The 13,850-nt window shown below is 35.1% G+C and overlaps 2 protein-coding genes across 2 annotated transcripts; both read right to left on the bottom strand.

Moving 5' to 3' along the window:
• LOC107637261 (leucine-rich repeat receptor-like serine/threonine-protein kinase BAM3) lies at nt 489-2,307 on the bottom strand. The gene has a single exon (XM_016340691.2). It carries the CDS (start codon nt 2,094-2,096, stop codon nt 489-491), a length of 1,608 nt encoding a protein of 535 aa, XP_016196177.1. The 5' UTR covers nt 2,097-2,307.
• On the bottom strand, nt 4,853-7,858 carry LOC107635298 (receptor-like protein 12). The gene has a single exon (XM_021121991.1). The coding sequence runs from the start codon at nt 7,814-7,816 to the stop codon at nt 5,105-5,107; it is 2,712 nt and encodes a 903-aa protein (XP_020977650.1). The 5' UTR covers nt 7,817-7,858; the 3' UTR covers nt 4,853-5,104.

Below are 13,850 nucleotides of genomic sequence, written 5' to 3' on the forward strand. Positions count from 1 at the left end.
TTCCTATGAGAAAAATAAAAATCAGTGCTCTTACTATGAAGAAGAGAGAGATTGATCATCATTGCTTCTTCAGTTCTTCTTCTTTCAATATTTTTCCATAAAAAAATTTCTTAGTTTTCTGTATTTCTATATTAGCTTGTTTCTTTTTCTTTCTCTATAATATAATGCTGGCTGTAATTTAGTTTTTTTAAGAAAATATCATTTTTGTTATTATTGTTTGCTCAATCTATCCTACTTATAATTAGATTCAAATTAATGATTTTTTTTTTTGAAAAAATTGCTTTGCTTTACTTTTTACAGTTATCCTATCTTGCATGGGCATAATCAAAAGATTGAGTATACAAACAGAAATGAATTATTTGTATGGAAATAGACTATTGTATGCAGAAAAACACAATGTATGACTTTTCTTATTTTAAAATAGAAAAAGAAAAATAGATATATAACACACTATATTTATATTTTTACTTTATCTACTTTATTTGGAATTACACATGACCCACTCTTACACGAGATAAACACAATAACTTCAAATGAAAACACATAAATGAAAATGAATAATGATCTAACATTACACACATGAAAATAACAAAATCTAACATTGTCTTTATGCTATTGTCTGATATGAAAAGATCTGTCAACTTTTGCAACTGTTGTATAAAATTGGGAAAATGAACTAAGTTGCATGAACTTAAATGCAAAGATTGAATTTGAGAAGGAAATGTTACGCTGGAAGTGTTCTTCCCTTCAAGAAAATACAATTTGTTGCCTCCGCCTAAAGAAAGAAAAATAAGCTTTTGGAGCTTTGAAAGCATGTCAAGGTCGATCTGTCCTTCCAATATATTATTAGATAGATCGAGAACTGTAAGATTTTCTAACCTGAAGAAGAAATATGGAATTTCACCTTGAAGATTATTTCGAGAAAGATCCAAGTAACTTAAAGTGGTTAGATTCATTATCCAAGTTGGAACTTCCCCAGCTAAATTGCATGAACTCAATCCTAACCATTGAATTAGAGGAAGGATTGTGACATTGACATCCCTAACTTGTGAGAACAAAGACAATTTGTTGCCAGACAAGTCAAGAACATTAAGCATCTCTAGCTTCAAAAACATGTCAAGTGCTAGGCGGCCTTCAAAGAAATTATACCCCAGAGACAAATGTTCAAGATTTTCGAGTCTAAAAAGAGACTGCGGGATTTCACCTTGAAAGCTATTTTTTCCAAGAGCCAAGCAAGCTAAATTGGTCAGGTTCCCAATGGATGCAGGTAATGCACCATGCAGATTTTGGTTTTCCGCAAAATTCAAAGAACTTAAGTTTGGGAGATAGAATATTCCAACTGGAAACTCACCACATAGTTCACAGTTTCGAAAAGAGAGATTTTGCAGAGATGTAAGGTTTGTGAGAGTGTAAGGTATAGATGATGAAACGCTGACATAATTAAGGCGAAGTTGTTCAAGTCTTGTTGAGTTTTGAATTAAGCTTCGCAGAGTGGATACCTTAAGTTGTAATTGGTTGATCACTAGATTTTCAAACGGTTGGTCAATATAGCTGCGAAGATCAAGGGACAACAAGTTGGACAAATGGGAAATTTGAGTTGGGACTTCACCTGACAATGTGGTTTCACCATATTGAGAAAGATTCAAATGCCTCAGTTGTGACAAGTGACCTATCCTGGCTGGAATTTGCGAGTGACTGAAGTCATTGTCCGAAAGATCAAGGCTTTGAAGATGCACAAGCGAGAAAAGGGTGCTATTGGGATCCATGGAACCATAGAGCAGGCTGCTACTAAGATCAATGGAAATGACATGACCTGTGAGCTCATCGCATTCAATGCCATTCCAGGAGCAGCAATCTGTGGTTGGAATCCAGGAAACAGTTTTAGGATAACTGAAAGTATTGTAAGATGCAGACTTACTTATGATGAAGCTTTGTTTAAAGCTGAGCAAGGCATTGCTTTCATGTTGATGGCATTCATGATGATGAGTAGTAGTTGAATCATTCAAAGTTAAACAGTTTGTAAACAGGGAGGATGAGAAGAGGAGAAGAAAATGTATGGCCAGAGCAACAGAATGCAACAACCCCATCATGGTCATTTGTATCGAAATAGGTTTCAATGGAAGAAATGTTTGGACACTCTAATCGGTTTTTATAGTGAAGCAGTTATGGTGATACTATGCAGAGTAGCCCCCGGCTTCATTAAATGCCTTCGGCAAACTGAACTATCTTGTCCCTTGTTACAACTTCATAGTGAAGTTCCTTGATAGTATATTTTTGTCACTACTATTTGACTTTGTTAACAACTTGCATTTACGCCCTTCATGCTTAAATTTCTCATAATAATTGTACATGCACCTTCATGACTTCTCTACTCATATATAGTCATCACCCGCAGGTACCTTTCAAACCTTAATTATCGTTCATTTTGGGGACACGGTATCTGCAGACCCTTCCAAAGTTCAAAGTACATGCATGAAGGCTGAGAGCCTGAGACATTCATGTCATTTTCCCATACTTAGCTTACGTTGGATTCCTTCTAAAATAATGGTACTATTTCAATGTAATTGCTGCATCAAACCTCTGTACTTGCATTGGTTATCCTCCACAAACATAACTCTCTTCCTCATACTCGAGGTTTTGGATCTTTGTCTCTGATATTTGAGTTTGCTAACTTGCATTCTATCGTTATTATTAATCTTCTCTCTTTAATTTCTTTAGTATCATTGACTCCATAGAGTAAAATTACTTTGGCTTATAATATAGGGAGAGAGTGTACATTTTTTTGTTGCTTTAATTTCAATATTATCAAAAGGAAATAACTATTTTTAGAATAACAGAAAAAATAGGTCTTTAACAAATTTTCTAGTAAACTTACACGTTTTTTGAAAAAAAAAATATCAAATAAATTCTTCAAGAATTGAAACTCCTGATTTATAAGTCAGTGAAAATATTATACTAAACATGCTTATCATTTGTCAGGGACAAATAAAGTCCACGCTTACAATTCTTAAAAAATTTGGTACAAGTCTAATTATAAAATTTCTTCGAACTTATTTGATACTTTTTATTTCTTAAAGACCTTCAATAATTCAATTCAATTGTAAAAATTTTTAAAACTATTTGTTTTATCACTTTTTATCAAGTACACATGAGTGGAATGTTACTTCTAAAATCAGCATGTTATGGTATATACTATATATTATTGCAAAAACTTTATATATTTTTCTGTACACTTAATTTACAACCATAAACCGTTCATTAGTCTAACTAACTTTCTCTAACTTGGCTGATATCCCTAACACAGCTCAAGGGATGCTTCGTTTATGAACACCGTTTTTTCGACCTTGCTTGCACTTAAGAGCGACTACATGAGCAATACCATACAAATTGAAACATATTGCCAAACCTTTTTTCGTTTTTCATTTTTTATTTTATTTTTTTCTAAATAAACCTGTGAATGAGCAAAACTCTCAAGTCACAACAATTAACGTAGAGCAGTCAAATATCATCACCTGTATACTAACTGTTCTTATTAAATTATTAATACACATATCTTATATGTATTTAATTTATATTTTTAATATAATATATATAATCGAGTCAGCTCACTAATTAATGAGTTGAGCTTATCCACTCACGAGTTCAACTTATTGAGCTATTAATGAGTCGAGTTCGAGCTGGCTCATGAGCTGGCTTGACTCACTTCCAGCCCTATTAATACACATAATTTTTATTTTCCAAAAAAAGAAAAGACTCATACGTTTTGTATTTATTAATAGTGGAAATTAATTATATATAGCTATCTTGTATTTCTGATTGGGTATCCAAAAGCAACCTATATGAAATAATTCTCAATACAAAACATAAATAGAAGGAATGCACAAAAGCAAAGAACACATTATATGATTTTCTTTCAATAAAGTTTTATTGCACAAAGAGTAGTGGTAGTCTTTATGAACACGGCACAAATGTGCATTTTGGGGTTGGATATGAATCACTAATGCTTTGTCAATGTTCTGCAGGCATCATCAGAATGGAATAGTTCTTGGAAACAAATATCCTTACCTTGGAACATACATACAGTATGTTAAAATCAACACAACTCAACAAAGGCTCAATTTGCTCACTCAAAGTTTCAAGCGTGCTTAAGTCTCTTAATTTTCAAATTTACTACTTAATCCCTAAAATTATATTCCCTTAGTCATTTTAGTCTTTGATCGGTTAACAACAACAGTTTTGTTGATGTGCCATATCAGCTAACATGTTAGCATACAATGTAGCATCTCACATCACTGGCCAACACCAAGTTGACTAACAGTTGACTGACTATAAAATATAATTATTTATGAAATAATTTCAGGTCTTAAAGGTTAATTTTAAAATTCTGAGGATTATAGAAGAAACACATTTGCAATTTCGAAAACCAAGTTTAACCAACCTCTAAAAGGAAAAATGGAAGTAACATTTTTTTAACTAATGCAGGCACCAGGCACACAAGAGGAAGCAGCACGAACCTATGACATAACAGCAATTGAGTACAGAGGAATTAATGTTGTCACCAACTTTGATTTAAGTAATTACATAACATGCTTGAAGCCTTCACACCAATACTCCCAACACCTTAAACTTGAGACTCAAGTACTACTAAACTCTCAAACACTTCTCCATCCAACTATTCTCCATCCATCTGTATTTCTATAATAAATATTTTTTTTTCTTCTCTCACATTTAGCATTTAAATTGATCCTACTTAAGCTTTTATTCATATCAGCGAATACTTTTTTTGGAAAAAAAAATTGCTTCTCTTTAGTCTTTACCTTTTACAAGTTTTCCTGTTTTGGCATAAGCATGAGAGAGAGTATGCAAAGGGAAATGGATTATTTAAGCAAAGAACACAATGTATGACTTTTCTTACATCAAAAATAGCAAAACAAAATAGATATATAACAGACTATATTTATCTTTTTTCCTTGCCTACTTTTATTTGGGTATACACATAGCAGACTCTTACATAAAAGGAACACAACAACTTCAAATGCAACACACAAAAATAAAAATAGTCTAAGATTACACACATGAAAAAACCAACATCTAGACTTGTGACTTAAAAGATCCTCTTCAGCAACCTATAAACATCTCCAGCAAAAGCATTTCCCAGTGCTAACCCAGCAACAAGGCCACCCCCATATCCAATTAGAATTACCATCCAATACAATTCAAAGAAAGATCCTGACTCAGAGTCTTGATCACCATCAGGTATTGTTGGTAGTGGAAGCTTAGAACGATCTTCACATTTGTTCAGCAATTGAAACCCGCATAAACCATTGTTTCCCTCAAATGAATTATCTTGAAAAGTGGAAAATTGTCTATTTTCTGGGATTGGACCCGAGAGATTGTTGAAAGACACATTGAAGAATTCCAAAAATGTTAACTCTGTGAGTTGTTGGGGGATTTCCCCTGACAGGCTATTGGCAGAAAGGTCCAAGGCTTCGAGATTTGAAAGCTTTCCGAAGGAAGATGGGATGCTGCCAGTAAACATGTTATTGGACAAGTTGAGCACAACAAGACCATTCAAACTTCCCATGATATCTGGAATCTCACCGAAAATTTTGTTACATGAAAGATCAATGGCAATCATGTAATGAAAGTATTGACGCCCAAGATACTTCATGACTACTCCTTTGTTATGCATTCGAATTACAAACAAACTAAGATCAACCCAAGTATGTTGCAATTGATAAACGTCGTCCTTGAACTGTACTTGGTGGCTTGTGTTGGAAAGTGTCATCGATTTGAAATTCTTGATTGTTTCTGATGACAATTCTCCAGAAAAATCATTTTGAGAAAGATCAATGATACGAAGCTGAGGAAATGTGCATTTGAATGGACACTTTATAGCTCCGTGAAATTTATTATCACGTAAAAAAATGAGCTTTAAATTAGGGAGAGATCCTAACCAAAAAGGAAATGAATCATTGAAATGGTTATGACTTACGTCAAGAAGCTCTAGCATTCTGCAATTGACAAATGATCTTGGTAATTGACCACACAACTTGTTTGAGCTAAAATCAATCAACTGAAGTGCATTTTCTTTCGCATAGTTTTGAGGAATATTACCTATCAATTTGTTTCCCGCGAGCCTCAAAATGTGAAGAGATCGGCTAAAGCTTCCTAAACATGATGGAATCCTGCCAATTAAATTGTTGGAAGATAAATCAAGAAACCCAAGTGATTGTAGATTACATATCAAGGCGGGTATTTTTCCTATCAATAGGTTGTTGGAAATATCCAAACTCTGAAGAGTTGTTTTGTTCCATAACCAACTCGGTATTGTCTTTATGCTGTTGTTTGATAGGTAAAGATCAGTCAACTCTTGCAAGTGCTGTATAAAATTGGGAAAATGAACTAAGTTGCATGACCTTAAATCCAAAAATTGAATTTGAGAAGGAAATGTTACAATGGAAGTGTTGTTCCCTTCAAGAAAAGATAATTTGTTGCCTCCGCCTAAACCAAGTACAGTAAGCTTTTTGAGCTTTGAAAGCATTTCAAGCTCGATCTGTCCTTCGAATAAATTTCTACCTAGATCAAGGCCTGTAAGATTCTCTAACTTGAAGAGGAAATATGGAATTTCACCTTGAAGATTATTTCCACGAAGATCCAAGTGATTTAAAGTGGTTAGATTCATTATCCAAGTTGGAATTTCTCCATTTAAATTGCACTGACTCAATCCTAACCACTGAATTGGAGGAAGGATTGTCACATTGACAGCCCTATTTTGTGAGAACAAAGACAATTTGTTGACAGATAAGTCAAGAGTATTAAGCATCTTTAGTTTGAAAAACATGTCAAGTGCTAGGCGGCCTTCGAAAAAATTAGAATATAGAAATAAATCTACAAGCTTCTCTAGTCCAAAAAGAGAGCGAGGGATTTCACCATGAAAGCTATTATCTTCAAGAGCCAAGAGAGCTAAATTGGTCAGGTTTCCAATGGATGCAGGTAATGTGCCCTGCAGATTTTGGTTTTCCCCAAAATTCAAAGATGTTAAGTTTGCAAGAGAGAATATTCCGATAGGAAACTCACCATGCAGTTCACAATGGCGAAAAGAGAGTTTTTGCAGAGATGTAAGGTTTGTGAGCGTGTGAGGTAATGATGATGAAATGGTGACAAAATTAAGGCGAAGTTGTTCTAGTCTTGTTGAGTTTTGAATTAAGCTTTGCAGAGTGGATTCTTTGAGTTGTAAACAGTTTATTAATGGAAAATCAAATTGTGGATTAATATAGCTGCGAAGATCAAGGGACAACAAGTTGGACAAATGGGAAATTTGAGTTGGGACTTCACCTGACAATGTGGTTTCACCAAATTGAGAAAGATTCAAATGCCTCAGTTGTGACAAGTCACCTATCCAGGCTGGAATTTGCGAGTGATTGAAGTCATTGTCTGAAAGATCAAGGCTTTGAAGATGCACAAGCGAGAAAAGGGTGCTATTGGGATCCATGGAACCATAGAGCAGGCTGCTACTAAGATCAATGGAAATGACATGACCTGTGAGTTCATCGCATTCGATGCCATCCCAGGAGCAGCAATCTGTGGTTGGAATCCAGGTGAGAGTTTTAGGATAACTGAAAGGATTATAGGAAGCAGACTTACTTATGAAGAAGCTTTGTTTAAAGCTGAGCAAGGCATTGCTTTCATGTTGATGGCATTCATGCTGATGAGTAGTAGTTAAATCATTCAAAGTAAAACAGTTTGTGAACAGGGAGGATGAGAAGAGAAGAAGAAACTGTATGGAGAAAGTAAGAGAACAGAAGAACCCCATTATTGTGATCGTATAGCAGTAGGTTTCAGTGGATGAAATGTTTGGGACACTCTAATCGGTTTTTATAGTGAAGCAGTGATGGTGATAGTATGTAACAGACATGCACCATGTAACGTTACATGCATTTGTATTATTGCGAGTGTGATATTGCCTCTCATTTCGCGGAAGTTCCTTGATAGTATATTTTTGTCATTACTATTTGACTTTGTTAACAACTTGCATTGATGTCTTTCATGCTTAATTTTCTCGTTATCTTTTATCTTTCATTACCACCACAAACTTCCTTGTTTGAGGTGTTCTAAGTAAGGCACTTGCATAAGTGACATGGATGTATTATTCCTAATTCTAATAGTGATGATAAATCATACTCATGAGAGTGTGATATTGAATTGCCGTTCATTTAGGGGAAGACAAGAAAACTATTGATTGTGGCGGCTTCTGCAGACCCTTTCAAAGTTCAAAGCACATGCAGGAAGTCTGAGATATTCAAGTAATTTTTCCATACTTAGCTTCTAAAATGGTGCTATTGAATGTAACTGCTGCATCTAAAAACCTCTGTGCTTGGTTATCCTCCACAAACTTAACTCTCTCTTTGTCACACTCAAGGTTTTGACATCTTTGTCTCTAATATTTTAGTTTGCTAACTTGCATTCTAGAGTTATACTTAATCTTCTCTCTTTAATTTGTTTCATATCATTGACTCCATCAAGTAAACTTACTTTGGCTTATATAAGAACAGAGTTCAGATTTTTTTGGTGCTTTAATTTCAATATCATCAGAAGAAAATAACTTTTTTTAAATAATAGAAAAATAGGTCTTTAACAAATTTTGAAGTAGATTTATACAGTTATACGTTATTTAAAAAAAAATACCAAATAATTTCTTTAAGAATTGAAATAATAAATTTATAGGTTCAAGAAAAATTACAATGCTAAACACGATTTATCAATTCCATACTATTAAAAGTTTTCAATCAGGCAGAAAAAGTCCACTGTTACAATTTTTTGGGGATTTGATACAAGTCCATTACAAAATGAGTTTAATTTTTATGTAATAGTTTAATACTTTAATTACATTCGTTATTTTAAATGATCATTCACGCAATCAATGTAAAAATGACTTGATGAGTGTGGAAAACTCTAAATTAATATTTGTGATGACTAAACATTATTAATATGATTAATTGCAAAAATATTAATTTATATATGTTGATTAAATTAATTTTTGCAATGCAGATTCTGCTTGGGCCGAAAAATATTGGCTAGCCCAACTTGATGAAAAATATTCAGCATTGATACAAAAAGTGCTTTGATTATTATGGCTGAATTATTATTCTTGGGCCAGTTTGATTTATCACTGCAAGTCCAAATGTGCCTTTAAAAATCAAGTCTTGCTCAAAGTATGGCATGTTATATGGCTGATGAAATTTGTGTTTAATTGGCCAGTTTTTATTAAACTTCAACATTAAGCCCATATCAAACCAAAGATCCAATGCTTGGTCCGAAACATAATGAAAGAAAGCACATTGGCTCCATGCTTCCAACGGATTCCATTTCTTATTGAGGGATGGATTTCAAATTTTAATTTACTAGCATTGGAAACATAAATGAGAGAGAGAGTATGAGTGACATGATTGATTTGTTTAATGTTGCACGCCACTCAAGCAAGGGAAGTAAAAGCAATCCCATTTCAATTAATTTGTTCCATTTCAATTAATTGCTTTTTCTCTAATTCTATCTTCTCTCTCATCTTTCTTTCTTCTCTTTCGGTCATTACCAGCAACCATGGAAGCTACACCTAGCCACCGAAAAGAAGATAGAGCAAGCAACAAGACCATCACAATGATGGCAAGAAAAAGCAAACTAAAAGTATGTAGTGGCTGAGATTCTCACCAAGAATGGTAAGATTCGGTGAGGTAATCTCGGGCTCCTCATACCCAAAAAGAAGAAGAAGATCTCGGCCAGCAAGGAGAAGATCTTTGGGATGGCTTGTCTCTGCTTTTGAGTTCACTCATCACAGAAGGTAGCTAGGGTGGCTACGTGAGGGAGGAAGCAAAAGTGGAGCAGATGAAGCTATCATCCTCATGAAGCATCAAGGGCCAAAAATTCACCTTGGAGAGCAAGCCAAGGACGAAGCGCTCGGATTGATGAAGATTGATGACCAAGGAAGGACTAGAGGTAATTGCATGTTGGGTTTTGCATGGGTTATCTCTTCTCTCTCTGGCCGAACTGGTTCTGTTTCTTGGAGAAGAAGAAGTTGGCTTGGTTTTTGGTTTCAACTATGGAGGCTTTCCCCTTTTATAAAAAGGGAGAACAGCCACGGCTTGAGACAAGGAGAAAGTGTGAGAGTGCAAGGCACAGAGTTCTCAGAGCTACCTGAGCTAACAGATTTCTCTTCTCCTTCAATGTATTCTGTTTTGTAATTTTTCTATTTAATTTTGTCATGTCTTGAGTCTCATGGAAAAAGGCAAACAGTGAGGTTTGTATGAAAAATCCATAGAGCGAAAAAAGGCAGAGAGTGCAAAATTAAAAGAAAAAGCCATAGATGTCCTTAGAGTTCCTTTGTTCATCTATGTTGTGTTTCATGATTCTGTGGGAATCTCCTTGAAAGTTGGGTTAGCACTTTACAGTCTGTAATCAAGAAGATTATAGTGAAATTCTATCATTGTTGTGATGGAGACTGGATGTAGGTTGCACTGCACTTAGCAGCTAAACCAGGATATATCTGGGTGTAATTTTCTCTCTTCTCTACTCCATTTCTGTTTCTACTACATAGGAGCTAAAACTGAAAAATATCTCGTGCCAAGTGACGAGACAAAAATAAAAGTCTCGTGGCTAGGGATGAGACAAAAATCAAAAAGTCTCCTGAATTTATTTCAAAGACCAGCAAGTGTTACTGAGCAAAAAAGGGGGCTAAGATTCAATCCCCTTCTCTTAGCCACTGAAAACCATCAATTGGTATCAGATCTTGGTCTCAAAGAGATCAAGCTTTGCAGCTTGGAGAAAAGATCCAGATGACAGAAAGCAGTGGCTCTAATCTGGTGTCCTACAACCTTACAGAAGGACAGTCAAGCAACAGACCGCCTCTTTTTAATGGGAAAAACTATACCTAAGAAAAGAGAGAATGAAGATCTTTGTGCAAGCAGTAGACTACAGACTCTGGAAGATCATCCTGGAAGGTCCTCAATTTCCAACTAACATAAGTGCTGAAGGAGTAGTCACTCTTAAACCAGAAGCAAGCTGGACCGAGGAAGATAGGAAGAAGGTGGAGCTAAATGCCAAGGCTGTCAACTTGCTCAACTGTGCTATCAGCTTCGAGGAATACCGACGGGTATCACGATGCACAATGGCAAAGGAAATCTGGGACAAACTGCAAATCACTCATGAAGGAACCACTATTGTAAAGAAGACTCGGACAGATATGTTGAACAAAGAATATGAAATGTTTGCAATGAAGAAAGGAGAGTCCATAGATGAACTGTTTAAACGATTCAACATCATCATTGTTGGCTTAGATGCTCTGAAAATTACGTATCCTGATTCTGTGCTTGTGAGGAAAGTGTTGAGATGTCTCACAAAAGAGTGGGAAACAAAAGCTTTAATTATTTCTGAGAGCGGTAGCTTAGAATCCATGACATGTGATGATTTGAGAGGAAACCTTCTTGCTTTTGAAAACACTTATTTGAAAAAAGATTCAAAAAAGAAAGGAATTGCTTTTTCTTCTGTAACTAACCCTCTGGATGGTGAATCCAGTGATAACTCTTCTGAAAATGAGTTTGTATTGTTTGCAAAAAAATTCATGAAAATGGTAAAGCTCAAAGGCAAAGGCAGCAGCTCAAGGAAAATGAAGAAAGACCTTAGCAAAGTAACTTGTTACAACTGCAAGGAAATGGGGCATTTCAAATCTGATTGTCCCAAGTTAAAGAAGGAGGAGAAGCCAAAAAGAGGAAAAAAGAAGGGACTGGTGGCTTCATGGGAAGATTTGGAAAATGACTCAGATGATGATGATGAGGAATCCGAGACCAAGTCACAACCGTGTCTCATGGCAGATCATATAGATCAGGTATTCTTTCACAACCCTAACACTGAAGATATTCATCTTATGATAGACCACCTTTCTGAAAAAATAAGATGCTTCTTACTGGAAAATCAAGAACTTGAACAACAAATCACCATTCTTAAAGCTGAAAACAGTTTTCTTAAAGAGAAAGTAAGGGAGGTCAAAACTGCTTGTGATCTTGTTGAAGAAAATAAGCAGTTAAAAGCCCAAATTAGGAGCTGTGAAAGTGATCATTCTGTTGTTGCATATGTGGACTGTTTTAAAAGAAATGAAGAGTTGCTTAAAGAGGTCAAAAGGCTTAAGGAGGACTTAGCCAAGTTCACTCAAAGTTCTGAAAATCTGAATCAAATCTTGGCTAGTCAAAAACCTCTTTATGATAAGGCTGGGTTGGGATTTTATAAATCTGCTGAAAAATCTCATTTTGAAAACTTTGCTTCATCCTCTAATGATACAAGATTTCAAGACCCCACCTACTTTAACAAAACAGCAACTCCAAGGTTTTGTAGATTATGCAACCGAAATGGACACTTTCCTATACAATACTTTTTTGGTGAAAGAATGATTGGTGATAAAGTTTACAAAGTTGTTTTTGATTATAATGACTTAGGACATAAGAGATGGTTTAACGTGAAAGGATCCAAGAAAATTTGGATACCTAAGGTCACTTGAGCTTATTTTGTAGGTGTGCCTAGCATCCAAACTGAAGGAGAATATGTGGTATATGAACAGCGGATGCTCTAGGCATATGACCGGAAGGACAACCTTCTTCATAAAGCTTGATGAATATGATGGAGGATTTGTCACTTTTGGTGATGATGCTAAAGGAAAAATAGTGGCTATGAGGAAAGTTGGTAAAAACCTCTCATCTTGTATAAATGATGCCCTTCTTGTTGATGGTTTGAAGCATAACTTACTTAGTGTTAGCCAAGTGTGTGATTTAGGTTTTGAAGTTATTTTTAGAAAATTTGTGTGTTTGGTTGTTTGTGAGAAAACTGGGGATATCTTATTTGAAGCTAAAAGGTGCAATAATGTGTATGGATTGACTCTTGAAGACTTGAAAGAATAAAATGTAACATTTTTACCTCTCTTGAATCTGAAAAATGGCTATGGCATAGAAAGTTGGGTCATGCTAGCATGTACCAAATTTCTAAGCTAGTCAAGAAAATTTTGGTTAGAGGAATTCCAAACATCAAGTTTGATAAGGATCTTACTTGTGATGCTTGACAATTGGGCAAACAAGTAAAATCCTCTTTTAAATCAAAAGATGGAATCTCAACCAAAAGGCTATTAGAGATGTTACATATTGATCTTTTTGGTCCTACTAGAACTCAAAGTTTAGGAGGTAAACACTATGGTCTTGTGGTGGTAGATGATTACTCTAGATTTGGTTGGGTACTTTTTCTTGCTCATAAGAATTATGCTTTCCATGCTTTTTCAACCCTTTGCAAGAAAATTCAAAATGAAAAAGATTTAAAAATTGCCCATTTGAGAAGTGATCACGGAAGAGAATTTGAAAATCAAGACTTTGAAAAATTCTGTGATGACTTTGGAATTGCTCATAAATTTTCATGCCCTAGAACCCCTCAACAAAATGGGGTGGTTGAGAGAAGGAATAGAAGCCTTCAAGAGATGACTAGGGCCATGCTATGTGATAATGAGATTCCTAAATTCCTATGGGCTGAAGCTGTAAATACAGCATGCTACATTTTGAATAGGACAATTATAAGAAAAGGGTTGAAGAAAACACCATATGAGCTATGGAAAGGAACCCCTCCAAATCTTAAGTACTTTCATGTTTTTGGATGCAAATGCTTTGTACTTAACAACAAAGAAAACCTTGGCAAATTTGATCCAAAATCCTATGAAGGGATGTTTGTTGGATATTCTACCACTAGCAAGGCCTATAGGATTTATCTCAAAGAACATAGGACCATAGAGGAATCCATACATGTTACTTTTTGTGATTCTAATTTAT

Source organism: Arachis ipaensis, chromosome B04 (assembly GCF_000816755.2).
Source record: "Arachis ipaensis cultivar K30076 chromosome B04, Araip1.1, whole genome shotgun sequence".
Classification (NCBI taxonomy): domain Eukaryota; kingdom Viridiplantae; phylum Streptophyta; class Magnoliopsida; order Fabales; family Fabaceae; genus Arachis; species Arachis ipaensis.